The sequence below is a fragment of the Muntiacus reevesi genome, chromosome 13 (assembly GCF_963930625.1).
Source record: "Muntiacus reevesi chromosome 13, mMunRee1.1, whole genome shotgun sequence".
Classification (NCBI taxonomy): Eukaryota; Metazoa; Chordata; class Mammalia; order Artiodactyla; family Cervidae; genus Muntiacus; species Muntiacus reevesi.
In genome coordinates, this window is record NC_089261.1 from 739,896 (window position 1) to 765,588 (window position 25,693).

General features: G+C 63.5%; 2 protein-coding genes across 3 annotated transcripts; both read right to left on the minus strand.

The window, feature by feature from the left end:
• Positions 1-208: 208 nt before the first annotated feature.
• Positions 209-5,489, minus strand: LOC136145440 (coiled-coil domain-containing protein 74B-like). Its single transcript, XM_065903731.1, has 8 exons — positions 3,821-5,489; positions 3,348-3,392; positions 2,547-2,606; positions 1,632-1,791; positions 751-940; positions 586-665; positions 439-510; positions 209-347 (listed from the first exon to the last, which is right to left on the minus strand). Exons 1-8 carry the CDS (start codon positions 4,122-4,124, stop codon positions 209-211), a joined length of 1,050 nt encoding a protein of 349 aa, XP_065759803.1. The 5' UTR covers positions 4,125-5,489.
• Positions 5,490-10,063: 4,574 nt separating this feature from the next.
• SMPD4 (sphingomyelin phosphodiesterase 4) lies at positions 10,064-25,680 on the minus strand. 2 transcript variants are annotated; one of them, XM_065904393.1, is made up of 20 exons: positions 25,590-25,680; positions 22,725-22,808; positions 21,942-22,028; positions 21,388-21,530; positions 21,220-21,295; positions 20,677-20,785; positions 20,537-20,589; positions 20,049-20,200; positions 18,624-18,756; positions 16,709-16,780; positions 15,196-15,282; positions 13,721-13,866; positions 13,334-13,424; positions 13,062-13,162; positions 12,673-12,836; positions 12,372-12,577; positions 11,980-12,213; positions 11,736-11,867; positions 11,309-11,437; positions 10,064-11,203 (listed from the first exon to the last, which is right to left on the minus strand). In XM_065904393.1, exons 1-20 carry the CDS (start codon positions 25,662-25,664, stop codon positions 10,874-10,876), a joined length of 2,604 nt encoding a protein of 867 aa, XP_065760465.1. In that variant the 5' UTR covers positions 25,665-25,680; the 3' UTR covers positions 10,064-10,873. The 2 variants fall into 2 exon arrangements, with proteins under 2 accessions (XP_065760465.1, XP_065760466.1); XM_065904394.1 differs by lacking the exon at positions 15,196-15,282.
• Positions 25,681-25,693: the final 13 nt, after the last annotated feature.

The window sequence follows — 25,693 nt, forward strand, 5'->3', positions numbered from 1 at the left end:
AATCTTCGACAGGTAGGCTCATGCTTACTTCATAACACAGGCGTGAGAACGTGGAATAGCAAAATAACTGAACGGGAAAATAAGCAGTTCCCAGCCCTGAGGCCACGGGCGGCATCCGCTGTGGGCCTGGTTGATGGGAAGTTGGCTTGGCTTACGAGCGCTGGGAGTCCGTGGGCGCAGTCGCGCAGCGTGGCGGCCGCACCGGCACTCAGAGCGGCGAGCGGCGCAGCCTCCGGCCCTGCACCGCCTGCAGCCGCCGCTGCCGCTCCGCGAAACTGGTCTTGAGGCTCTGCTTCAGCGCTGGCAGGATGGCACGCTCCGCCACAGGCGCCTGGCTCAGGATCAGGCTGGGGGCAGCGGGGGTCACCGCAGGCGCCCTCCCCATCCTTCAGCCCCCTGGCACAAAGGCGGCCCACCTCCCACCCAGGTAGGACTCACCATTTCTTAGAGACGCCCTTGGCGGCGACCTTGGGGAGCTGCGTGGCCCCCAAGTGCAGGGCCTCCTGGTCCCTGGAGAAGGGAGTCGGCTGTGAGCCCCAGAGGAGCAGGCCCAACCGTGCCCCTGCGGCCTCCCAGGGCACCTACCTGGGGGAGCTGGGCCCAGCCTCCTCGGGGCCGGCCCTGGGCCTCTGGCTCCCTTCCAGGAGTGACTTGAGGTGTTGCAGCTGAAGGCAGGGAGGAGAGGCGAGCTGGGTGGGGTGGTGGGGCCCCGGGGCACCCCTCCCCTCCCCTCCTCCCCCCTCCCCTCACCTCCTGCGCCTGCAGGAGGTTGGCATTCCACAGCTGCCGGATGACGACCTCACACTGCTGCAGCGTGGCGGGCTTGCGCAGATGCAGGGGCAGGCCCGCCAAGGGGGGCGCCCCTGGCACCTGCCTGCCCTTGTGCTGGCTGCCCACCGCCCAGGGGGGCACTGTGATAGCACTGTCTGCTTCTTCCTCCCTGAAACAGTCGTGAGAGCTGCCAGAGTCAGGGTGGGGGCAGCCTGCCGCGGGTGGTCTCACCGGCTCTCAGGGCAGCACTTGCTCCAACGTGGGGAGAGGGTGTCTCTGCAGCCTGGCTCCCTTCTGCGCCTGGCAGCAGGTGGGGGTCCCTGGGGCCAGCCTGGATCCTGGCCCACCCCTTCCTCCCCTCGCAACACACACTGGGGGGGGCGAGTGTGGTCTGGGCTGCCCTCGGTGCTGACCGCAAATTCCGGGTCTGGAGCGGGGTGCCCACAGGCTGCAGAGAAGCAGGGGCGGGCCCGCTGGCCCAGCAGGCAGCACGCAGGCCCCAGGGGTGGCCCTGCCCTGGTGTGCCGACCCCATGCCCTCCAGCACGGTTTCTGGGGGAGCCCCGACCAGACTCGGGGTTCTCTGGGTGAAAAGCAAGCTAATCTGGAGGCCTGGACACTTTGCTTCTATGTTTGAAAGCATGCTTTAGGGGCTGCTGCCAGCCCCTCCTGCAGATTCGGGTCAGTTCAGGGGGCCGCTGGATCCCGGGGCGGGGAGGAGGCACTGCCCACCAGGTGGGCAAGCCCAGCCTTTGGGAGCTCACTTCCCGCTGGAGACCGTTTGAAAGGGTGACCTTGTGGGCGGGTTCCAGGCTGTGAGCCTGCCAAGCGCACCCGTCCCAGGGGTGCAGGGAGCCTTACTTCACAAGCCCCTGCGCCCTGAGGGCCTTGTCCACCCTGCCGCCCTGAAGCAGGGTGGTGACCGAGGTCTCCTCCAGGTCCGGCTTCGGGGGGACTTCAGCTTTCCAGTCTTGCTTCTTAGAGGAGCCGGGCTGGGGCCTGGCCTTGCCCTGAGAGCTGGCTGCAGGTCAGACCCAGGCGGGGCCTTGTCAGTGGCCACGTGCGCCCGCGGGGCCCCACCCGCCCCTCAGGAAAGGGGATGGGAACGGCCTCCCTCTGGGCAGGCTGCTGGGAGGCACAGAGGCCGGGCGGGGCGGAGCCCGTGGGGGCCTGAGTGTCCTGAAGGGGCTGCCGTGCGGAAGGCCGGCTGCCCCAGCAGCTGAGGCGGGGAGAGAGCCCCACACGTCCTGTAGAGTGGTCCTGGGGGCCTCGGCAGAGCTCAGGGAGGGGGGTGGGCCAGCAGCTGTTCCCTGACCTGAACCCCATCTTGGGCAAAATGAAACGGAAGGCGAGATCTGGGCCCAGCCCACGTGAAGCCGAGGGGCTCAGAGGCAGCGCCGGGAAGGGTGGCTCTCGAGGCCCTCCGTCGGCTCCGTGTCAGGCCCCCCACCTGCGTCCTGCCTGCTCTGAGGGCTGAGGTGAGCGGGCAGAGGACCACCGGGCTCCTGGGTCTCATGTTCTGCCTGCCTCACACCCCACACTGATGGTCCCTCTAGCCAGCCCGCTGACCTGTCCCCTGGCCTTATCCTGGGGGCTTTCAGCTCACAAGCCCCTGGGGGCCCTCCTGGTTCCCTTCAGCGTCTCCTTAACCCCCAAGTCCACAGGGCCTGGCAGAGGTGACCCTGCGGACCACTATGGGCGCCCACATCAGGCCCAGGGTGCCCGAGGGGCCCTGCTCCACCCCGACCCCAAGCACAGAGGTACTGGTGCGCTCACCCGACACCGTCGTATTCGAGACGGACTTGCTGGACTGAAGGCTGGAGCTCGACATGCTGCCTGTGGGGGGCGTGGGGTCAGCCCACGGTGGCAGGGCCACGCTCCCATCCCCGCGGGTCCTGGTACCCCCTCACACTTGAGCAAGGCCGCCCCAGACCCTGCCAGTCCCAGAGGGAGCCGTGGCCAGGGGGCTGCAGGTGGAAGCGGGGGCCGAGTGGGAGCAAGGCCTCTCCCCAGGTCCCCTCGGGGGCCCCCAGCACTGCGTGCCCACATCAGCCAGAGAAGAGTCCCCGCCACCCCACCCTCTGCGTGTCTCCCAGGAAGAGTGCCCTGGGGCCTTCGAGGCTGGCACCGCTCACCACTCAGACCACCTCCCGATGTAATAGGAGGGGCGGGGAGCGCTGGGTGACACTGGGGGACAGGCAAGGTAAGTGGGCTGCAGATGAGGCCGCGCGTGGTTGCTGTGGAGACAGCGGGGGGGCCCGGAGCCTCAGGGACCAGAGCTGGGGCTGTGCTGGGCCGGCCTATGTTTCAGGGGACGACGTCTGGGACAGCAGTGCAAGTGGACGAGCCTCTGGGAGAGTGAGGCCGGGGTCCATGGGGGCGTGAGGGCAGAGGCTGCCTCCCGCTCTTCTGTCCTGGCCCCTGCTGTGCTCAGGTGCAGTCACCCAGACCGTGGCTGGGAGCCGTCCGTGTGTCCGACCCGTCCCCCTGGGGTGGCCGGCGTGCACACAGGCAGTCCGGGGGGCTCCTCTCGAGAGCAGTCACTTTGCACAAGGCAGCTGTGGGCCTCAGCCTTACCTTTCTTCTGCGGTTTCTGGTTCATGATGAGCTTGTAGTGGAGATCTGAAAGCAAGCAAAGGCTCTCCTGGGGCCACTCTGAGACACGCAGCTTGGCTGCCCCCGGCCCAGGCCTCCCTGCTGAGCCCCTGTGGACCCAGCCGTGGCACCCTCGGGTGGACTCGGGGTGCCCCTGGCTGCTCCCCGAACCAGAGCCCCTCCCTGCATCCGTGACGTCTGCGGGGCACCCTCTGCCGGCTGGTCCCGGGCTTCAGAGGGGACAGAGTGAGTCAGGATGACCCAGGTGGCAGGGATCCATCTGGGTTTGCTTGGCTTGGGAAAATCCATCGACCTGCCTGCGCGGACTCGGGGCGGGGTTTCACTTCGACCGGAGAGGCGGCCGGGTTTCCGTTGGGGGTGGTGTAGTGGGCTTGGGGCCTGGCGGGGAGTCCCGCGAGGCCGCCTCCTGAGGCCTGGCCCGCGGCCCTCCTCACCCTTGTTCTCCCGCTTCAGGTACTCGATCTCCTCGTGGAGCTTGACCAGCGTCTCCGAGTGCTGCTGCTGCAGGAACTGCACGCTCTTCTCCAAGTCCAGCACCCGCTTCTGAGCCTCGCTGAGCCCCAGCGACGCGCCGTGCTGTCCGGGCTGGGGGATCGCCGGCAGGCGCGGGCGCGATGCGCCCCGGGAGCCCGGGATCCCCGAGCTGCGGGGCCGCTGCCCGGCCGCCACCCCCGTTGCGCTCATGTAGCCGCTGCCGCTGCACGCCCACTCGGTGGCCCGGCTGCGCGGCATCGCCATGGAAACGGGCGCGCGGGCGGCGGGGCGGGGCGCCCAATGGGGAGGGGCGGGGCTTCGGCGGGGCGGGGCGCCTGGGGCGCTGGTTTGGGGGCGGGGCTGCGGGGGGCGGGGCCTGCGTGAGACCCTTGACTTGTGTCCTGGCCCCGCCCCAGTGGGGTAGCTCGCGTGGTCACACAGTCCGGGGGGCTGAGGGATGACACCACCCTCATTTCAGAAAATGAAGAGGAACTAAAGAGCCTCTTGATGAAGGTGAAAGAGGAGAATGAAAAAGTTGGCTTAAAACTCAACATTTAAAAGGCTAAAATCATGGCATCCAGTCCGGTCACTTCCATGGCAAATAGATGAGGAAAGAGTGGAAACTGATAGATTTTATTTTCTGGGGCTCCCAAATCACTGCGGACTGTGACTACAGCCATGAAAAAAGGACTGCAGCTCCTGGAATCAAAGCTATGACAAACCTAGACAGCATATTAAACAGCAGAGACATTATTCTGCTGACAAAGGTGCATAGGGTCAAAGCTATGGTTTTTCCAGTAGTCATGTATGGATATGAGAGTTGGACCATGCAGAAAGCTGAGCACCAATGAATAGCTGCTTTTGAACAGTGAAGAAGATTCTTGAGAGTCCCTTGGACTGCAAGGAGATCCAGTCAGTCCTAAAGGAAATCAACCTTAAATCTTCACTGGAAGGACTGAAACTTAAGCTGCAATACTCTGGCCACCTGATGCAAAGAGCCAGCTCATTGGAAAAGACCCTGATGCTGGGAAAGATTGAAGGCAGGAGGAGAAGGGGGCAACAGAGGATGAGATGGTTGGAGGGCATCACCGACTTCATGGAGATGAGTTTGAGCAAGCTCTGGGAGTTGGTGATGGACAGGGAGGCCTGGCGTGCTGCAGTCCATGGTGTCGCAGACTCAGACACGACTGAGCGAGTGAACAGCAACATTCCTCTGACAGACTGTAGAGATTCATCCTCCTTTACAGGTCTTAATATTTAGTTTTGTTCACTGGTTGTGTTTTAATAGTTCATGTTTTAAATAGCTGATACGGTTACAGGATGATACTTTAGGTGACATGATTTTGTCTCAAAAATCAAAAGGTTGAATTTCCCCTTCCAGTCATCGCAGACCCCTGTGCTTTATGAAGTGTGAACAAAACATGGAACAGCTGTCCGCAGGCACCAGAGAATCACAAAAAGCAAACCGAATTTGCAAGAAGGCAGTGCTTGTAAGAGATTTTGGAGAAGGAAATGGCAACCCACTCCAGTATTCTTGCCTGGAGAACCCCACAGACGGAGGAGCCTGGTGGGCTGCAGTCCACGGCTGAGCGGCTTCACTTTCTTCCTGAGGGCTCCTGATGAGCGAGAGAGACCGGAGCAGAAAGTCGCTGGCTTATTGGCTGGAGAGGGTGATGGGTGAAAACTGAGGGGTGCTGGGAAGTTTGGAGCTATGAACTCCCTTCAAGTGCGTGGCTGGCCTGAAACGCAGAAGGTCCCAGGGCAGGACAAAGCCAGAGGCCAAAATGGCCAACTCCAGGGGAGCCCAAGTTCGGAAACTGAGGCTTTCAGAGAAGAATAAAAGGTAAAGCCCAAGCGGCACAAGCCCCTGTGGTCTCCTAGTAACTCAGCTGCCTGGAGAACAAAAGTCAGCACCCCTCAGAGTCTCATTGGCCAGGACCTGTGACACCAGAGTTACACCAGGAAAGCCCAGACGTGGGGGGGTCAGGGGGAAGAACTCAGAGTCAGTCGACAGAAAGGGATCACAAGTAATTCTAGACGACAGTTTACGGAAAAGTGGTGGTTTACTTGGTCAGTCGCGTCCAACTCTTTGGGACCCACGCACTGCACCCTACCAGGCTCCTCCGTCCGTGGGATTTTCCAGGCAAGAACACTGGAGTGGGTTGCCATTTCTCTCTCCAGGGGATCTTCCTGACCCAGAGATCGAACCTGGGTCTCCTGTATTCAGGCAGATTCTTTACTGACTTATCCACCAGGGAAGCCCAACAGAAAAGTACTGTGTAATACACGTTTAAAATCTGCAGAAAAAGGTAGTCATGTTGACTGAAACCATGGAGAATTTTAAAACAATGGGGGGGGGGCAATTAAAAAAAACAATTGGGGGGGGAATATATAAATATATATATATATTTATTTATTCTGGTTTCCTGGCCCGCATGCAAGGGACTTGGTTGTTATCCTTCTCACCAACACAAAAAGCGTTGAACAAACTGAAAATCAGCAACTGCTCTTAGATTCATCAGAGCACTGAGGTCTCAGGGCAAACTGCTGCCCTGTTTTGGAGACAGACAGGTGGGTACAGAGAACCACAACTTAACTGTAGCAGAGACCTGCAGCAGAGCCAGTACCAGGTGGGGGGCGGGCAAGACAGTCTAAAGTGTAATTGATGAATTGCTGATCTGGCTCGGTGTGAATAAGGTTGAGAATTGAAAAGAAAAAAGAAAACACACGGGAGCAGAAGCCTCTGGTCTTACGGGGCTCCCAGTGCTCCTGTCGGGATCTTCCAGGGGAGGTGGGTGCAGGTGGGCCAAGGGCATGTGGTCAGGCTTGCAGCCAGCTGCCCGTCAGCCAGGCAGAAGTACGTCCTCCTGGGTGGAAACGATTCGAACAATACAGACAACCCCAAGTCCACCCGCCCCGTCCCGAGCGAGGCGTGGACGCCACCCAAGCCGCCTCTGTGCTTACGCACTTACACTGACACGCCTGTGGGTCCGACTCCTTTGTCCGCTATGACTTTCACCTGTTCTCCTGTAACCGGGTCGTGGCAGACATACTGCTTTGCAACTTGGTTTTTGTTTCCGCCGCAGGTCTTGGTGTTCCAGGGATTCCTCAGTTCCTGCTTTTTCTGTTCTGTTTTGTAAAATCTATCTGGCTGTGCTGGGTCTCAGCTGCGTCATTGGGAGCACAGTCTTGGCTCTGGACCATGACATCTCCTTGTTTTTTTTTCCTGCTACACAGCAGTCTCTGGGCTCTTCCTACGTCTGCTCTCCTGGGCCATCCTAAGCCTCCTGGGCAAAGTCAAGGACAGGCTGGCTGTGCCGGCGACCGTGCGGGCCAGGGCTGTGCGGTGCAGGAGGAGGCTGCTGCCGCTGCGCCCGCGGCAGGCCCGCCAGACGAGCTTCGGTTAAGAGGGAAGAGAATGTGTTTGCTTGGGGCCGGCCGGGAAGACGGACTTTGCTTCCGTTCATCATCCTCGCGACTCTTGTGGGGAATATGTTAAGAATTGGAATTACCTGCTGATTTAAACAACTGTCAAATGGGAAATGATCACGGTCTTTTCTAAGGGCAGTGACGCGGAGGCCGCTTTCTTACTCTCCACCCCTGCAGCCACACGAGCGCCGAGAGGTCCCGTGTGTGACCTCGCTTTGTCCTTCCTCGGGGCCAGCGTGAGCGCAGTTCCAGTTCACTGAACAGGGAGAACAACAGAACTCGTCAGCGCTATTTTAAGCAATCACGGGAAGACATGTATTGTGAAGATTTTCATTTCTCTGAAGTTTTTTCTTGTCATGTGCACTTTTGTTGTCATATCTGAAAAACCAGTAAGTTCACTTGAATATTTGCTCCTGTGTTTTCTCCTAATGGTCCTAGTTTTAGCTTTTCCTTTTAAAAAAAGTAATTAGGCTGCATCAGTTGTCACTTGCGTCACGAGGGAACCACGTTGATTGCAGCGTCCGGCTTGTGCGATCTCAGTTCCCCAACCAGGGGTTGAACCCACATCCCCGGCATTGCGAGGCGGATTCTTAGAACCACTGGGCCACCAGGGAGGCCCCTCCAGCTGATTCCTTCTGCATCAGTCTGTGGCCTTGGTCAGATTCCTTCAGTCGTTCAACATGAGGTTGAAGGGCCCTGTCCTAGTCCTTTTCTGGTCATGGAAAAACTAACTTATCCAATAGTTCATATTTTGATTCCTGGATGTGCATATAATAGGTATAGTAAGTTGTCAAATGTATTTATCGGGCAGCTCTTGTATACTTGCTCAGCTCTGGAGAGAAAAGACTACAATACTCGTCCACAGAGAACTAACGTCCTCATTGGACGGATGGTCAGTCATGAGTATTTATTGATTTATTCAGCATCTCCAAGTGCCCAGCACCACACAAATGACAAGTACCTCTGTGCTTTTATCTGTGGACAGTGCTGAGTCCAGAGGGGGCCCTTCATCCAGCCGGGGAGGCAGAGGCGGGGAGGACAGACTGGGGGAAGGAGCGCGGGGCTCCCTGGGCGGGAGGGATGGGGTGCAGGCCCTCAGAGACTCGCCTGAAGGCCCAGCAGCGCCCCCGGACTCCAGAGAGGAGGGTGGTGGCGGGGCTGGCTGAGCAGGGGGCTCTCTCTGGGAGATTTCAGATGCACGGACTCTGAGCTTCCTGGGGACGTTCTGTAGGACACGGAAGCTTGAACAGATGGGCAGGTTTGTGGAAAACAGTTCATGAAGGACAGTGAGTCCAGCCTTGGCTGCGGGGCTAGGAGGCCCGGGGGCTGAGAGGTGACGGCTATGGCCCTTGGACAGCACTTGGGTGACGGCCTCAAGGTCAGTCAGGGTGTTGGGGCTTGAGGGTGTGGGCAGCTGGCGTAAACCACCTGAGGCTCTGGGTGGGGCTGAGGAAACGTGCAGAACCCCCGCATCCAGCCTGCGCCCGGGGGCCGGGCCAGCAGCCCCTCCTCGGGGGTCTCCCCTCGCTGCGCCCGCCCCGCCCCCTCCCGCAGCTCAGCTAGATCCGCAGCGCCTGTGAGCAGCCCGGCTCACTCACTGGCTTCCACAGAGACCTGTGTGTTCTCCGAGCGGCCAGAGCCACGAGGTAGGACGTGTGCTCAGGGAGCTTGGTGGCAGCCGCGTCCTTGGAGCCGAGCTGACCCAGCGGCTGAGCTCGAGCACCAGGCGTGCTGTTCCCAGCGACGGGCGCCGTGCCGGGGAGGGGAGCCTCAGGCCCGCTGAGTTAGTGGTGCTTCTCAGTGACTGATTTGTGCTGGGTCTTCACCACGCCGGGGGCCCTTCTCCAGTCGCGAGCAGGCTTCTCCCACTGCGGAGCTCAGGCTCTAGGGTTGGGGTTAGCAGTCGTGGTACACGGGTTTAGCTGCTCCACAGCACGTGGGATCTCCCCAGATCAGGGATGGAACCCCTGACTCCCAAAGCGGGAGGCATGTTCTCCAGCACTGAGCCGCCAGGGAAGCCGAAGTTAGTGGCCTTGGAAGGGAAAGTGGAGGGACGGGGCTCAGCCCCGTAAGGCCGGTGCCCTGGGATCTGGGGCTGTAGGCTGCTCCTCCCCGACGAGGCGGCCACGGCCGAGCTGGAGCAGGGCCGGGCGGGATCGAGACCTCAACTGTAAACTCGCCCCAGCACTGGGTTTCCACTTGGGCCTCTTCAAACCCGGGGCTGCTACCCACCTCCCCGCGCCTCCCCGGCCCGGACCGCGGCCTTTCTCCCCGGGACCTCGGCTTCCTGGGCCCACTCCTTCCCGTCCCATCTCCACACTGCAGCCAGAGCCCCCACGCCACCTTAGGGTCTGTGTGAACGGGGGATCCCCACCGCCCCACCTGCCAGGCCCCCTGGGCGAAGCCGCCAAGCACTGTGGGCCCTGGCTGCCCTCACCACTCCGCCCTCCAGGCCAATCAACCTCAGCGTCTGCTTTGACTTCTGAATCCTGCTCCGTGAAGACCCCCCGGGTCTCGGCACGGCTGCAGGTGCCACAGTGGGGGGCTGCTCCACAGTTAACGGTGTGTGGGCAAGGGGGCGAGCAGGGCCCCGGAGAGATGGGGGTCCCCACCCTTGCAGGTGGGCCCGTGTCCATCAGAGGAAGCCTCGCAGGGGTGCCGTCAAGAACCGGTGCCGTGGACGTGGGACCCCCAGACATCTCAGAGGTTGGTCACAGAATTGGTGTCCGCGGGAACCAGCGGAAACTCGAACTTCCTTTGTTGACAGAACTTGACTGACGGCACCATGGGTCTTGAGACCAAAACCAGGTTTATTCAGATCCAGGGTCAGTTACAGGTTTGGTTTTTGGTCACAGGCCCCAATGGCCACTGTTCTGAGTTTACATTAAAAGACAAAGCCCAACATTTACAGTTTGAAAACTTAAAAAAGACAGACACCAAAGGCTTTTAAAAATCTGGGTTGGCAAGTGCCCCCCGAAATGTCATCTGCAGGACAAAGGGCGTGGAAGGCTGTGAGGGTCTGTGAGCACATGGCCTTCGTGCACGTGGAATGTCTGAACCTTACCACTGTCCAAGCACCTGCTCTGAGCGAGGACACAAACAGTGCTTCCGACCTCCTCTGGTTGTGGACTGGGCTGGAGTGGCCTGGGGCCATCTGCGCTCCCGGGCGCCTCCTTTCCTCAGATGCAGGTGTGCAGCCTGGGCTTGGCAGCAAAATTAGCTTTAAAATCCTGAACCAGAGGAGAACCACCATCTGATTTTCTCAGGACTGCTCTTTGAAGCCTGATTCTTCGTGGGAGCCAGAGGCTGGGTTCCTGTCCTGGGGTCTGACCGCCCTCCTCCGGGGTCGTTGAGGGCAGACTGCGAGCCCTCCGGGGAGGCCCGACTCCTGAGCTTCACATAGTGAAGAGAAAGGCACCTCCCCGCGGGGCCTCTGGCTGAGGCAGGAGGCCCCCCGCACTGCCCTGCCCCTCGAGGAGGCCCGGGCCCCGCCCAGCAGGCTCTCGGCGGGAAACCAGCCGGAGAAGCACGGAGGTGACAGGGGTGGGGCGGCCTGGGAGCCCAGGGGCGGCCGGGGGCCGCGCTCAGAGCTGGTGCAGCTTGCCGCGCTCGGTCAGCAGCGTCATGGCCACGGCGTAGAGGACGTAGGCCAGCACGATGAGCAGGGCGCAGAGTAAGGGCCCCACGCAGAACAGCGAGGCCACGGAGAAGGTCAGCAGCAGCGACAGCAGCGTCCGGTAGCTGCCCAGGAAGCGCAGGCTGAGCCGCGGGCCCCGCGCGCGGTTGGCGGCGTGGCCCCGCCCCACGGGGCTCAGCAGGCGCCGGCCCGACAGCCCGGGCTCCAAGAGGTGGTAGCGGCAAAAGCTGCCCAGGAAGTCGGCCCGCGAGCACAGCGCCACCATCTGGCCTGCGAACTGGAGCGGACGGCAGGCTCAGCGGGCGGGGGGCGGGCTGGCGGGGCCCTCCCCACACTCCCTGCGGTTGGGGGCGGGCTGGCGGGAGGCCCTCCCGACACTCACCCTGCGGTTGATGGTGGAAGACAGCTGGAAGAGCGCGCGGACCAGGCTGGCGATCTCATAACTCCGGATGGGCTGCAGCTCCCAGTCGCCCTGGTACTCGATGTCGAAGCGCCGCAGCCCGCTGATGATCTGGGAACAGGGCACTGAGCAACTCGGCGCCCTCCCCTGGTGCCGCCCCGCCCATCGCCCCTGGTGCCCGCCCCACCCGGAACCGCCCCGCCCATCGCCCCTGGTGCCCGCCCCCACCCGGAACCGCCCCGCCCATCGCCCCTGGTGCCCGCCCCCACCCGGAACCGCCCCGCCCATCGCCCCTGGTGCCCGCCCCCACCCGGAACCGCCCCGCCCACCGCCCCTGGTGCCCGCCCCCACCCGGAACCGCCCCGCCCATCGCCCCGCCCCCGCGGCACCGGCCCCGCCCCGCCCTCACTTGGTAGCGGCCCAGGGGCGTGAGGATGAGCCCGTCCTCGCCCACGATGCAGTCCGGGAGCTGCTTCTTCCCGTTCTCGTCCTGCGTTGTCCCCAGGGCCAGCGTTAGCTGGGCGAGCTGCGCCTCGCTGAGCTGCGGGGAGGGGTCGGACGGAGGGTCACGATCGAGCCCGGGGAGCCCCTCCATCCCCAACTCATCGCCGCGAGGGCGGGGGTGGGCGGGGCGGAGGGCGGCGGGCGCGTACCCGGAACGCCTGGCACAGGTACTCCAGCGCCTTCTCCAGGTACTCGTCCGTCTTGCGGACGCTGTCCTGCCCCATCTCGTCCAGGTCGTTGCCCGCGTAGGAGCCGTTGGTGTCCGCGGGATAGAAGCCCAGCCAGGACAGGAAGGGGCGGCTGGCCGCGCTCTCCCCGCACTGGTCCGAGAGGGACTTGGCCGTCTGCTTGGCCTGCGTGATGAGCTGCGCCAGACGCAGGACCTGCGGGCGGGCGGGGGTCAGCGGGCTCGGCTGCCTCCTAGCGCCCACACGGTGCGTGTTAACGGCTAAGGCGCACCTTCCAACAGACGCCGAGTTTGTCATCAGCAAACACTAGACTCCCCCAGCCAGACGGAGGGGCGTGCCCGCCGACCACTCACCAGCGCCCGGACCTCGGGCCCGAACATCGGGGTGTACTTGCAGTCCTGGCCCTCCAGGCTGTACACGTGGCTCTTCACCTTGAAGGAGGCGTCGGTGACGGCCGGCGGCCACGACGACAGGAAGCTGCCGGTGAAGGAGGGTGCCGTATAGAGCCGGTGCTGCCGCTGCGGGATGCCGAGCTCGGGCTCCAGGAACAGCTGCTCGCCTGGAAGGCAGGACGCCAGCCTGGCTGTGGCCCCGAGGCGCAGGCGGTCCACCCGGGGGCCCCAGAGCGCTGGTGCCCTCTGCTTGGGGCCTCACCCCGCTGGATCATCTCGGCCAGGTTGGGCTGTGCGAAGACCTTGGCCACGCGGAACACCATGAGCGCGTTCTTGGGGCTGACGAGGTCCGTGCGCAGCGCGCGGCTCAGGAAGCCCAGGAAGAGCTTGGTGTAGATGAGCAGGTTCTCCTGCACGAAGGGCGCCCTGCGGGGGGCGAGTCAGGGCTCCTCCAGGCTCGGCCTCCCGCACCTCGAGCGGGGTGACAGCAGGGGGCAGCACAGAGGGCTGGGGGCGGGGTCCTCGCGGAAAAGGCCCTTCCCCAGGGCGGTGCAGGGTTGAGGGGCTCTGCCTGAGTGCACGTGACGGGGGACCCCCCAAAGACAGTGGGGGAGGGGACGGGGAGCCCTCACAGCAGCGGGGCAGGCTCACCATCGCTCCGACACACTGCGGGCCTGGCAGTCGCTGCCCGGGGTCTGCCTCTCGGGCGCGTACCTCCAGGGCTGCAGGTAGCTCAACCACATCTCCAGCACCTGGTGAGACGGAGGCCAGGGCTGAGGGGGGAGGGAGGGCCCCTCAGAACGGGGGCCTGGCGGGCTGAGGCTGGGGGCCCACCCAGGCGGGCGGCTGGGCTCAGGTCGGGGCGGGTGCAACGGCCCCCTCCCTCCCCACGCGCGGGGCGCAGGCGGCGGGGCGGCACTCACAGCTCTAAAGGATGCGTCCAGGGGCCAGTGGCCAAAGCAGTGCTGCAGGAAGAGGTACAGCTTCTGCTGGACGAACCTCGGGACGGCGGCCCTGCGGGGGCAGGGGTGTCACCCCACAGAGCCCAGGCCAGCGGCAGCCCCTTCCTCAGGAGAACACGCCGGGGGCACAGCACATGGGCCTGACCCACACGTCGCCCGCTCTGCCAGCCCCCGCTGGCCTGGGCATCAGGCCTCGGCCCTCCCCTGCCCGAGGAGGGGGAGGGGGTGCAGAGCTGAGAGGCTGGGCTCTCCTGCTTGGGGGGGGGGGGGTGAGACGGGTCTCCCTGCTGCCCCTACCTCTGCGCCAGGAGGGATCAGGGGACCGCCCCCGCCCACGCCCACACCCACCTCTTGAACTCCTCCAGGGGGCTGGCAGCGTGCGAGTGGGCAGAAGGCGAGGCCTGCTCCGGCCGCAGGCTGTTGGCGAAGGCGTGCAGGTGCTTCAGCAGCAGCCGCACGACCAGCACGTGCTCCTCCGTGGGCATGAAGGACTCCTGGGGGCCGGGTGGGGGCGTCAGGGACACCCCGCAGGCTGCTCCACCCATGCCCGGGGGCTGCCTGCACTTGGAGTTCCGGCGGAGCTTCCACCACAAGGACCGCCACCCCATCCCTCGAGCTGGGCTTCCGGTCCACAAGTGTGGAAGGGTCTGAGACCAGGTGGCTGCTCCCCAGCCCACCCCAGCCACGGGCTCGCCCGCAGCGCCGAGGCGCGCACAACCCCCAGGCCGAAGGAAAGGTCCCATGGGCCGCCCCGGCGTGGAAACGGCCGCGCAGGCCCCGGCAACCCCCAGGCCGGTATCCCTTCTGCCTTGTATACCTTTGGGTCTCTACGTGGTGCACTTGCAGCGTACCGGAGGAAAGGGGATGCCGTAACGGGAATGAAAAGCACAGGGCCCCTCTGGGCTGGCCCTGCTCCAAGAGCCCCGGGGCCTGCCCCCCACGCATCTCAACCCCAGCGTTCCTGGGACTGCTCCCACCCTCGGCCAGCACTCGCACCCAGCCCGCGGGCCACCTCCTCACTGCTCCTCAGGCACACGGCCTTCTCCAGCACCTCCGGGCCTGAGACAGTGCCCGCGGGAGCCTGTCGCTGTTGCCCACACCCTCTGCCTTCAAGACCCCCATGGGCTGGCCTCCTCCTGTGGATGACCCCGCTGCCGCCTGGGCAGACTCTCCCCCGCCCACGGCGGCCCTCCTGGAACCTTCTCTCTCTCCTCTGTGCAGGAGCCAGGCAGGAATGAAGCATGACATCTCATCTGTGCTCAAATTCAAGTTCAGGGCTGCAAGGTCCCACTGAGGGAAACATGGACAGAGCCCTGACCGTGAGCGAGGCCCAAACTCCCCGCAGGTCACACTGGGGAGCAGCGAACCTCAGGAGCCTGCTGGCCCCACGCCCCTATCCCACAGACTGCCCTCCGTCCCTGGCACTCCTGCCTAAGCAGACTGTAGCCTCCACAAGGCCGCCACCCACGAGTCCCAGGGCCGCCTGTCCTCGGTCAGCCCTGGCACCAGGCCTGTGCTCCAAAGGCCGCATGGCTTCCCCCCACGAACCGGGGCTAAGCGCACAGCACAATGGCCCCAGGGCTGGACACCTGGGCTGGCCTAGAGCTGGGCCAGGCAGCCCGGTGACCCCAGCACAGCCAGCAGGTCCTGGCGTCACTCCTGGCCACCTGGCTGCACCCTGAACCCCAGCAGGAGGGCCTGGCTCTGCTCGGAAGGCGCCTCTACATCACCCCAGGCGGCCCCAGGCTTCACTGCTGCAGACATGAGCTCCGGGGCTTATGCCACGGGGCGGGGGGAGCGGACAGAACGCGCGCGGCCAGTACTTGGTGGGCGTGGAGGGCCTGGAGGCTGGGGTGGGCGGGGCTGTGGAGGGCGCTGCAGACGCTGAGCCGGTAGTGCAGGACCTCCAGCTGGGCAGAAGCCGGCGGGCAGGTGGGCGGGGAGGGAGAGAGAGAGAGACAGTGAGAAGGAGCCCTGCAGGCCCGACACACACCAGCAAGAGCACGTGTCTGGAAGAGCCCGCGCCACGCAGCCGTCCCCCGTGCTGGGGTAGAGGCAGGCCCGACGGTCCCCGGGGCTCCACGATCCGCCCGCCCCCTGCGCCGCAGCAGCTCATGTGTCTGTGGCCCAGGAACGAAACGCAAACGTGAGAAGCCAATTCTAGACCGAGGCCTCTCGCCCAGAGCAATTGACGGGACTTCTGGGGTGTTTCGAAGAGAAATTCATCGGCACATAATGTGATCGATTCCCAGTCAACTCCCAGGTGTTGTGACACGCGTGGGCTGGTTCCCAGAGGGGCTCCAGGTGGCACATGGCCCACCAGGCCCGCCCTGGACTCCCTCATGGAGACCAGCCCCAACCGCAGACAATCTCCAGTCAGGCCCGCGGCCGGGGCCCCCGACAGGCCGGCCGTGGCCACACACACCCAGAGGCCTGGATCCTGGCGGGGGCAGCGAGGCTGGCCTACTGTCTGCCCCCGCCCCGGGCCCCTGCCCACCCACTGCGGCAGTCAGAGCCGCCCGCACATGGCCTGTCCGCGTGCTGGGTGCCATGCTTCACCCAGGGACATGCCAGACGCCGGGAGATGGCCTGGCCACACGCTCAGCAAGGAGCTGGGGAGCCTGGGGACCCCAGGTACCCCGCGGGCCCACAGCCTGCAGGAGCTCCAGAACAGTGACCCCAGGGCCCCCTGTAGCCGGCTTTCCACACAACCTGTCTCCTCATGTGTTGTTTTCCTGCCCCAACAGACGGCAAAGGGCAGAAGGTTTCCGGGTAACTGCCCAGACCTTCGCAGTCACCGCGAGGAGGGCTAGGCCCCCGAGGTGACCGGCGGCCAGGAGCCATGTCTAATGACTGAGGCGGGCGGGCTCCTGGGCCGGGGGCACCGGGCGGAAGTGGGTGGGGCGGGGCAAGGCGGGCGGTGTTCGGGAGGCCCAGGGTGGAGCCCGGCCCTGCTCGGCCCTCCTGCACCTGGGGTGTCCTGCAGAGCAAACCCCTGGGACGGCAGAGGCCGTGGGCCCCCAGCCCCAAGGATGCCGGAGGACCGTGCCTGCGGCAAGGGCGGGGTCTATGGTGGGGAGCCCATCCCGACGAGCCTGGGGGCCACAGTGGGGGTCGTGGACCCCAGGCCTCCGCACACATGAGCGGCCAGGCAAGGGAGGGGCCGGCAGACCCGCCGCCCCCGGAGGCCCACCTGCGCACTCGGAGGACACGTGGCGGGGCCGCCAAGACGGGCGGGGAGCAGCCGGGGTGCCCGGGGAGGCGAGCCCAGAGCCAGCTCTGAAGCCGAAACGCAGCGCTCGCAGCGGCAGGAGAGGAGCGGCAGCAGCCACATACCTTGGCGTCAGGGGACTGCATCTTCTGGTACATCTCCAGAGAGTAATGATGGAGCCACATTTCCACGAACACCTGCAAGAGAGCACGGGCGGGTCAACAGGTCCCGGCGAGGGCTCCAGACCACTCGGCGGCGGAACGAGCAGGCTTTCCACCGAGGCTGCCGGGAAGACAGGACCCAACCGCACACGGACGCAGTCAGACCCTCACTCAACACCGTAAACGAAAAACAACTCACCGTGGATCAAAGACCTAGAACAGGAGATAAAATCGTAAAATCAGCACTTCACAACGCTGGACCTGACAGTGACTTCCTATGTGTGACTCCAACAGCTCAGGCAACAGACGGAAATACTGGACAGCACAAAAATTAAAAGCTTTGGTGGGACTTCCTTGGGGCCCTGTGGTTAAGAACCCACCTGCCAACGTGAGGGACAGGCTCAATCCCTGGTCCAGGAAGGCCCCACACACCGCGGGGCACCTGAGCCACAGCGCTGAGCCCGTGCGCCTAGAGCCGGCTCCCCCGAGAGAGAAGCCAGGGCAGCAACAGGCCCGCGCACCACAGTCTGGCACCACAACGGCCCCGCGGGCACCAGAGAAAGCCCGCCCAGCCCCGAGGGCCAGCACAGCCAAGTGAGGAAGACTTCAGTAAACTCTGACCTAAAAAACTATCTTTTGTGCATCAAAAGATACAATGCATAGAGCAAAACAGCAGCTCACAGAACAGGGAAAAGACTCGCCAACCGTGGCTCTGAGGAGGGATTAACACCCAGCCTACACAGAGATCGCTGAGAACTCAGTCACAACAAAAATGTCAGCTCAAAACCAGGCAAAGGACTCGGGGAGACACTTCTCCAAAGACACACACGTGGCCAATGAGGACAAGAAAGGCGGAACAGGCCGCTCACCACGACTAGGACACCGCAGTCAAAACCCAGGGCACAGCGAGCGTCCCGAGGACATGGAGAAACCGGAGCCCGCGTGCCCGGCCGAGGGTGATAAGAAACGGCTCCCCCACCGTGGACAGCAGCGTGGCAGGGCCTCAGAAGCCCCGCAGAGGGCAAGGCTCAGGAGGACAATCCCAGCAGCCAAGACCAGAAGCGGCCCACGTGCCCGCCAGAGGGCTGACACACGACACGGGGCCACACGCGCAGGAGTGCGCGCGGCTTCGGCGGGCAGGGCGCTCACCCGCCACGCAGACGAGCCCGCGGCACCGCTGAGGGAAGCGCAGTCAGTGAGCCACAGAGGCGCCGCCGACGCCCCCGACAGAGGCACGGGGTGGGGGGGTCCGTCACGGAACCGAGCGGGACGTGGGTGCAGGGCTGGAGGCACGTGGAGGGGCTGCTGTCTGATGACAGACGCTGGGTCTCACGGATGGAAGGTTCTGGAAACTTGCTACGACAGTGCAACCACGCTAACACTACCTGACTATTGCCTTAAAACATTTCAGACTCACGTTCTATGTTATGTGTATTTTACCACGGTTCCAAAAAACCGCAGAACCCCATCCCAGCCACACTCCAGGTTCTGAACAAGCCGGCTGTGGTGACGCCTGCAGCCCTGCAGTCCAGCTGCAGAGCCAGCAGGCTCTCCGGGGCCGGCTCAGGGGACAGGCGCGGGGCTGCCTGCCACCCACGCGGGGGAGGGACAGGCCTCAGTGCCCGAGACACGCTGGTGGCCGGGGAGGGTGAGCCCAGCCACGAAACGGAGGGGCTGCAGAGCCTTCGCGTCGCCAGCAGAGAAAGACTAAAGCTCCACGGACGGAGCCCGGGGGAAACACTGCCAGTGACGCCGGTGACCGTGGGCAAGCGCCTTCCTGTCTGTAATACGCCCCCCGCAGGCGCAGCCTCTCAGCCCTGCCCGCAGGGTGGGCAGCGCCCGGCACCAGACCAGCTCCCACAGACGGGCCCGCACTCACCTGGAGCAGCGTCTCCGACCGCCAGATCTCATGGGAGGCGGGGTCCGCGTTCACCGACGTCTGGTGGGAGACATGCCGCTTCAAGAGGCTAGTGTGGTGCAGGCCATAGGAGGCAAAGGGCACGGCCGGTGTCCTGGGGACAGACAGACAGACACACAGAGCGTCGGGACAGCCGCGGGGGGGACGGGCCACCCGGGACGGCAGGGGCAGATCCAGCCAAGCCGCCGTGTGTGAACACAGGGGAGGAGGCCGCCTTCAGGGCCGGCCCAAGGAGTGAGGGGGGAAGAGCGGAGGAGCGTCAGCTGGCACTGCTCGTCCACAACAGGCGCGGCCGAGGACCGCAAGGGACACAGACGCTGCCCATCAGGCCCCCAGGCTCGTTACCTGAGACCCAGGCACTCATCCGCCTTCCCCGGACGAGGGCCGCGTCATCCCTCAGCCAGGCCAGCGTCTGACCGTGGCGTACACCCGAGGGGCAAGGGCGCGGTGCACACCGCCACTGGGGTTGGGACCCTCCGGAAGACGGAGAGACAGCCGGGGGCGGGAGGCAGGAGGCTGTTAAAGCCCAAGGGGCGTGTGGGGCGGGCTGGTGGGCCCCGCTCTGCAGGAAGGTCGAAGAGACCACAGGTTTCTGAAAACACTCATGAGTTAAGACGTGACAGCCACGTGTCTGTAACTTGTTCAAACAGCTCAAGAAAACACACACAGATTCGCAGAATAAGACAACTCGGAAATCAGGCGGGTGAAGGGCCTGTGAAAGTTCTGTTACATGTAGCAACTTGTAAAGCCTGAAATCAGACCTTAGAAGGAGCGAGCCAAATCCGGCCCAGAAGTCCACCTGGCAGCTGAAGCCTCTCTGGGGGTGTGAATGCACCCCCAGCTCCCGCTCCGTGCCCCCTACTTGTCCTGTCCTGTCCTCGGGGGCCCTGCCACTCAAGTGCCGGGTGACCCAGCACGTGCCAGCGGGTGGGGGCTCTGCAGGAGAGAGCCTGCAGCCTCCAGGGAAGGAGGTGGGCTGGCGAGGCCCAGGGCTCTGCCCCAGCACCCGGCTCACAGAGGCCGCAGCCCAGCGCCCCCCTGTCCTCCACGGCCAGGACTGTCGGCCGTCCCCAGCTCCAAGTCCCTTGCCAGCTGCTCTCAGCCCAGCCTGGGCTCGGGTGCCTTGTGGGGAGAGGGTGGACACACGCAGAACACGGCCCAGGCCCTTTCCCGAGGCCAAAGAACCTGCCACTTGAGGGAAGCCCCCCCCCGCCCTCCAGCCCGCATCAGGGCAGCTGGGTCGCGGAGCCTCAGGCCGCAGACAAAGCTGAGCGCTCTGCACGCAGGGCACCACCACCGTCCCGAGGGCAACGCTCTGCCAGGAGGAAGGACCACCCGCACCTGGCGGTGCGCGCGGGTACCTCGGGCCCCGGCTGGAAGCCTCACCTGGGGGCTGGCGCGGGGCTGGGCCCCCCTGGGCTGGAGGAGAGCGGGGGCAGCACGCTGCCTTCCGTGGGCAGGAACCAGGCCAGGTATCTGTCCACCAGGATGAAGTAGGCGCAGTCGGAGGTGCGGACGTGGAGGGCCCCAGGGGGCGGCTGGAAGCAGAGCCCCGTGAGCGTGGCTGTGGACCCCACCCCCAGGGGCTGATCCCGCCACCACGGGCTCGGGCCCTGCCCCCAAGGATCCCAACCACCCAGGGCGAGGCCCGCCGTGTCCCTGCCCCTGCCCGGAAGGCACCCCCTGCAGGAAGCCCCTCAGACCAGCACTTGGGGCGCCTGGCCGCCCCAGCCCGTCACCCTGGCTCAGTGAGGGTGACCTGAAGGGCAAAGGCTGCGGGCGCAAGGGGGAACAGGAGGCAGCCAGCCCAGCCTGCCTGGACAGGAGCCCTGGGCACCCCCGCCCCACCCCCAGGGGGCTTCAGCCCTCCTTACCTTCTGAGTGATGAGGCTCAAAGCAAAGAAGAACATGTAGTACTCGAAGGGATCTGAAGGCCGCGTCAGGGGACAAACAGCAGGGCGGCCCCCCTACCCTGGGCTGGCTGCCTCCCCCACCCACAGCCGACAAAGGATACTGAGGGCCAGGTACAGGCCGAGGCCCCCGGCGGGCGGCAGCTGCACCTTGTTGTGGTAGAGGGGGCTGTCGGGCAGCACGCGCTCCTGGATGGACGCCTTCACGGGCCCCTGCAGACACAGGGGTGGCCTGAGGCGGCTGCGGCGGAGCCCAGCCCTGACCCCAGCAGGGGAACCGCGCTGTCCCCTGCCTGTCACGCGCTCTCCCCGCGTCCCCACCAGGCCCCCAGGCATGCGATGGATCCCATCTGTTGTGCTTCTGAGCCCCGTGAGCTAGCCTGCCTTTAACTCGCCCCAGAGAACTGCAGACTCAGTAAAACAAAGCCTCTAGGCACGTGCCCTGCCACTTAGCCGGAGGCCACTGGGCCTTCCCGCCGGCAGGGTTCAGATCACCTCTGGGAAAGAAGGAACTGGTGAAGTTTCAATGGATGATGCCTCCTGGGCCAGACACCAGGGTGCTCTGGCCACTGTCCCAACTCTTCGGGCCCCTGTCTGCTGCCAGCACCATGGCCATGAGCCCACCTTCACCGCCGTGGCTTACTTACGGGCAGGTAGGAGACAGGAAAATCAAACTTATAGTCTTCGGCCTGAAGTTTATACACCAGTTTCATCATTGGGCCTCTGAACGCGATCGACAAAAACAAGGAAGTGAATGGCAAACCAGACGGGACTCCCCGAGAAGGTCCGGCCCCGCGTGGGCGAAGATGACCTACCCAGGGTCCAGGAACTCCAAGGCGACGCTGTGCTCCACGGGGCTCACGCGGCCCTGCAGGCAGCGCAGGTTCCAGCCGGGCAGGACGCCGTCCAGGCTGCCGAAAACGCTCTCGACCAGCCACGGGAAGACAGCATGCAGCTCCTGCAGTGGCGTGGGCGCTCAGAGCAGGGTCCCCAGGGCACTCTGCCCGCCTCCCAGCCGGGCCGGCACCCAGGACCTGCTGCCCCGTCTTGGGCAGCTATGGTGACGTGGCTGCTGCACGTCCGGCTCAACCGGGCACGGCCGACCTCTGTGCTAGACACGGCATGGGCAGGTGTGGGGAGGGACGCCCGTGTGACAACTATAACCGCCTCCAGACACTGCCAGCGGCCCCCGTGGGCCCACAGCTGAGAAACCCCAATCTATGTGCTCTCATTTACACGTCACAGACATGAGTCACACCCTGAGTCAGGCCTCTGAAGGCAGTGCTCAGAGGTGGGAGAGGGGCTTATAGACACTCCTCTGGGAGCATGTGGGACATAACGCCATAGAAAACAGACAGCACAGCCTTACCTTTGCTGGAAAGTCCTCGATGACTTTAACCAAGTCTTGGCAGCGCTGTGCAAAAGGCTTGTTTATAGAGTCGGCTTTCAGGCTGGCCTAGGAGACAGAGCCAACCAGAACATGGTGAGCACCCTGCTGGAAGTCAGACCGGAAGTCCAAGTGACAGGCGGGAGTCAGACACGGAAGGCTCGCGTCATCCCGACCAGAGAAAAGAAGGGCCCTGTGCGCACGGATGAAGGTCAGCAAGCAAGGCCAGGCTTCACCCAGGGAATGCGAGGCCCTGGCCATCTCCATGAGGCTGCGGCCCCCAGCATCTCTGTCAGATGCAAGACTCCGCTGTGCAGGCTGGGGCTGGATCTGCTGGCTTTCGGGGGGCACCAGGAAGACCCTCCGCCCAGAGCAACGTCCACAGGGAAGTGCAGGCCTGGCGCCCCAGCAGAGCAGGGACCTTCCGGTTTTCACCAATGGCAGTTAAGGTCATTAGAACACCTCGCTTTCGTGTAAGCATTTACGAGACTTGAAGACACAGGTGTCCATTCTCCTCCCTTGCCCCTCCCCCAGCCGGGGAACCGACAGTTCTATGACCCCTTCTTGTAAACGAGAAAACTGGGGCTCAGTGGCTGCATAAAAAGCCAGCACACACCAGAAGAGGGCAGACTCAAGCCTGAGGATCCTAACGGGAGCCCACGCTTTCCAGCACATCACCCCAAAAAGCACGCGCTGCAGAGCTCTCCAGCCCCTCTGCTACAGAAGTCCTGTCCCGTGGGCCCTCAGCGGGCAGCGGACACTTACCAGCAGGAAGCTGGGCTGCTGCAGGTGAGGGAACGCCATGGCAGCCTGCCTCACAGGGTCCGGAGCGACTGTCTTAGGGAACCACTGCAGACAGAGATGGAATCTCAACAACAAGGCATCGCAGCACTTCACGAAGCGCAACCCAGGCCCACGTTCTGCAGAAGCGCTGCGCACTGCAGGCCACCAGCAGCCTCAGAGCCAGGACCGCAGGGGAGCCTGTGGTAAAGCGGAGCACCTGCCCCGCGCCAGGCCTACTTCCGGCGGCTCGCTGTCCGCGCCTCACTTACTCCTCAGGGCCAGGCAGGAAGGGTTCTAAGGAAGCCCTGCCAGAGTCCCGGCTCTGGTTGTTCAAACGCTCTTTGAAAGGGGTTTTACAGACTGAAGTCTCAAGCGTTAAAACCGTAAGGTTCAGAGGAGTCCTGGCGAACAGGCAGCAAGGAAATGGGGGCCTTGGTTCCAACCTGCAAAGAGCCAGACCTACTGGCAACCTGCGTAACCCTAGAAGCAGGTTCCTCCTGCGCCCCAGATGAGAGCAGAGCCGGTCAGCACCTTGAGGTCAGCCTTGAGACGCCCTCCGCTGAGAGCCAGCCAGGCCCTGTGTCTTCACACACAACCATGAGGTGCCAATGAGTGCAGTTTTAAGCTGCAAAGCCTGCTGAGCAAGAACAGAAGGCGCAAACAGGACTCAGACCCACACGCCTCCTCACCGCTCTCTAGAGAAAGGCGGGCGCACCGCCTCTGTCCTACTTGCGCCCTCTGAGGAAGGAGCGGGGAGGGGACGAGCACGCTTCACCAGCAGAGCCTCTGAACGGCCACTAGAAAATCAGGGGCAGCTCTCCAGACTCCCACTACCTGTGCCTGCGGGGCAGAACCCGAAAACACCCAGACCGAGCAGAGTCAGAGCCTCTGCGTCCCTTGACGGCTCTCCTGGTACAGCTCTGCCCACAGTCAAGGAACAACGCTGAGGGGGCAGCTGGCAGGCAGACTACATGGATGGAGAGGCTGGGTGGGCATCTCTGCCCCTGGACATTACGAACACCTCCCTGTGAGACCAAGGGTGCTGGACACCCCTATCCCCAGCAGATGTCCCCCACCCGTCTGTAGAAAAGCTGGTCTGCCCGGCCCCCCCAGAGCACAAAACAGCCAGAACAAGCAGCTGATGGTCAGGAAACTCTGATGCATACTTCTGAGTTGTTTATAGACGCTACAACTGCCAGCAGAGGAAAAGAGCCAGCTGCGCAATGACTGGACTGCAGTCGTGACATAAGGCGCTCCATCCACAGCCAGCAGTTCTGAGAACCGGCCTTGAGACAGTGGGACCGACGCTGCTCTTCATAATAACCTGTCTCTGTGGCCATCAAAGTAACTGTAGCTTGCTCTGCCCGTATGTGTAAACAGGCTAAAACTCTCAGCAAGGAGATGCTACAGATTCACGTCCACATCTTCCACTCAAAGAATACGGTGCCCTATGTCCACAGGAAGAAGTTTCAGAAGACAGGCTTTTGCCCCCAGTCCCACAGAAACGGAGTATTGGCCGGGGGATCTGTAAGCAGGTCCTTCACCCTTTCCTGTCTGCCAATTTCTGTCCTGCTCAGACCTTGTAGAAATGAGGTGACCTGGTGGCATTTAACCTAGCTCCTAACTCAGGGTCTACTGAATGCCCACAAAACCCTGCCCATAAACCCTGTTGATTCTCATCCTAGATTAAAAAAAAAAGGTAGGAATGAAAAAGAATGACCAGCTCTCTGCCCCCAGGATCCCTCCTGGCAATCCTGCAGATTAGCAGGCAAGACAACACCTGAAGAACGACCAGGAAGAGACCGCCAGCCTGGACGAGACGGAAGGTGACGCAGAGCTTGACGTCCTGCCGCAATGACTCTGAGATTCTTTCCCCTTATCCCTTTAAAATCTATTACTGTGGCGCATAATCTTCAGAGTCGGCTCCGGGATACCGGTCTGGCTGCTCCAGCTTTCTGATTAAAACAACCTTTCTTTTCTCTTGACACCTGCCTTTGGAGTACCAGCTATCGAGCTGTGAATAGTCAAATCTTGAGTCCAGCAACACTGAGTCTGCTCAACTCCTAATTAAACTAAACATTCGCTTCAGTTTTAAGGATGACTTAAAATGCTCCAGTCCTGAACCAAGCGGTCCAGAGAACACCGCGCACTACTCAGAAACGATCAAACCGGCATAAAACCCTGTACTGAGGGCCAAAGGCAGAACTTCAGAAATGAGGAGGTGAGAGCTTGCTCCTTCCTCGGAGAAAGTTGGCAGAGTTAGCGGCTGAGTGAGCCCGAGGCACCCAACCGGGGAATTTCGGGGAGAGGGCAGCGTCCCGCTTCTTCCGCCGCGCCGCCTGCTCTGGGCGCCCCCCCTCCACTTCACCCCGCCACCTCCACACCCGCTGCCTTCAGGAGTGCCTTCCGACCCGGCTTCGGGGTCTCTCCTGGAGCCGCAGCCCTGGCGGCGCCCATCTCGTCGGGGCGTTCCTCCGGCCGCGCAACAAGCAAGCCCTCCCGTCTGCGGCTCGCCACTACCCGGCGACCCTCGGAAGCCGCAGCTCCGCAAGGCCAGCACACCCGGGGCGGGGGTGGGCGTCAGGCCGAGACCCACCCCCGCGCCCCCCACAGCGCTCGCCGGGGACCCCCAGGCTGTCGGTCCCCCACCGCGCGCAGGAACGTTAACCCGGCGGCCGCTTGAGCGAGGCTCGTGAGGCGCGCGGGAAGGCGGCGGGAGGGCGCGGCGCGGCGCGGCACTCGACGCCCTGGTCCGATGCCCGGGGCTCGTGCGGAGCCGATTTCTGCAGAGGTTTGGGGCGGCCGCCGGGACGGTGGTCCCGGCCGCGCGCTACTCCCACCACTCACCTGAGGAACCCGCAGCGTAGCCCACTTCAGAGACGGAGGCAGCCATTCGGCGACTCGGCGCCGAAATGTCGTCATCAAGCTGCGCGCGTCGCGTCCCCCGGGCG

Coding starts and splice junctions, on each gene's coding strand:
- LOC136145440 (XM_065903731.1), bottom strand. CDS start 4,124: ATGGCGATGCCGCGCAGCCGGGCCACCGAGTGGGCGTGCAGCGGCAGC. Junction 1,792..2,546: donor CTCGAATACGACGGTGTCGG/GTGAGCGCACCA, acceptor TCTGACCTGCAG/CCAGCTCTCAGGGCAAGGCC. Junction 941..1,631: donor AGGGCGCAGGGGCTTGTGAA/GTAAGGCTCCCT, acceptor CGACTGTTTCAG/GGAGGAAGAAGCAGACAGTG.
- SMPD4 (XM_065904393.1), bottom strand. CDS start 25,664: ATGACGACATTTCGGCGCCGAGTCGCCGAATGGCTGCCTCCGTCTCTG. Junction 20,590..20,676: donor CGGCCTGTACCTGGCCCTCA/GTATCCTTTGTC, acceptor CGCGGCCTTCAG/ATCCCTTCGAGTACTACATG. Junction 11,868..11,979: donor ACCTGTGCCAGGCGTTCCGG/GTACGCGCCCGC, acceptor CCCTCCCCGCAG/CTCAGCGAGGCGCAGCTCGC.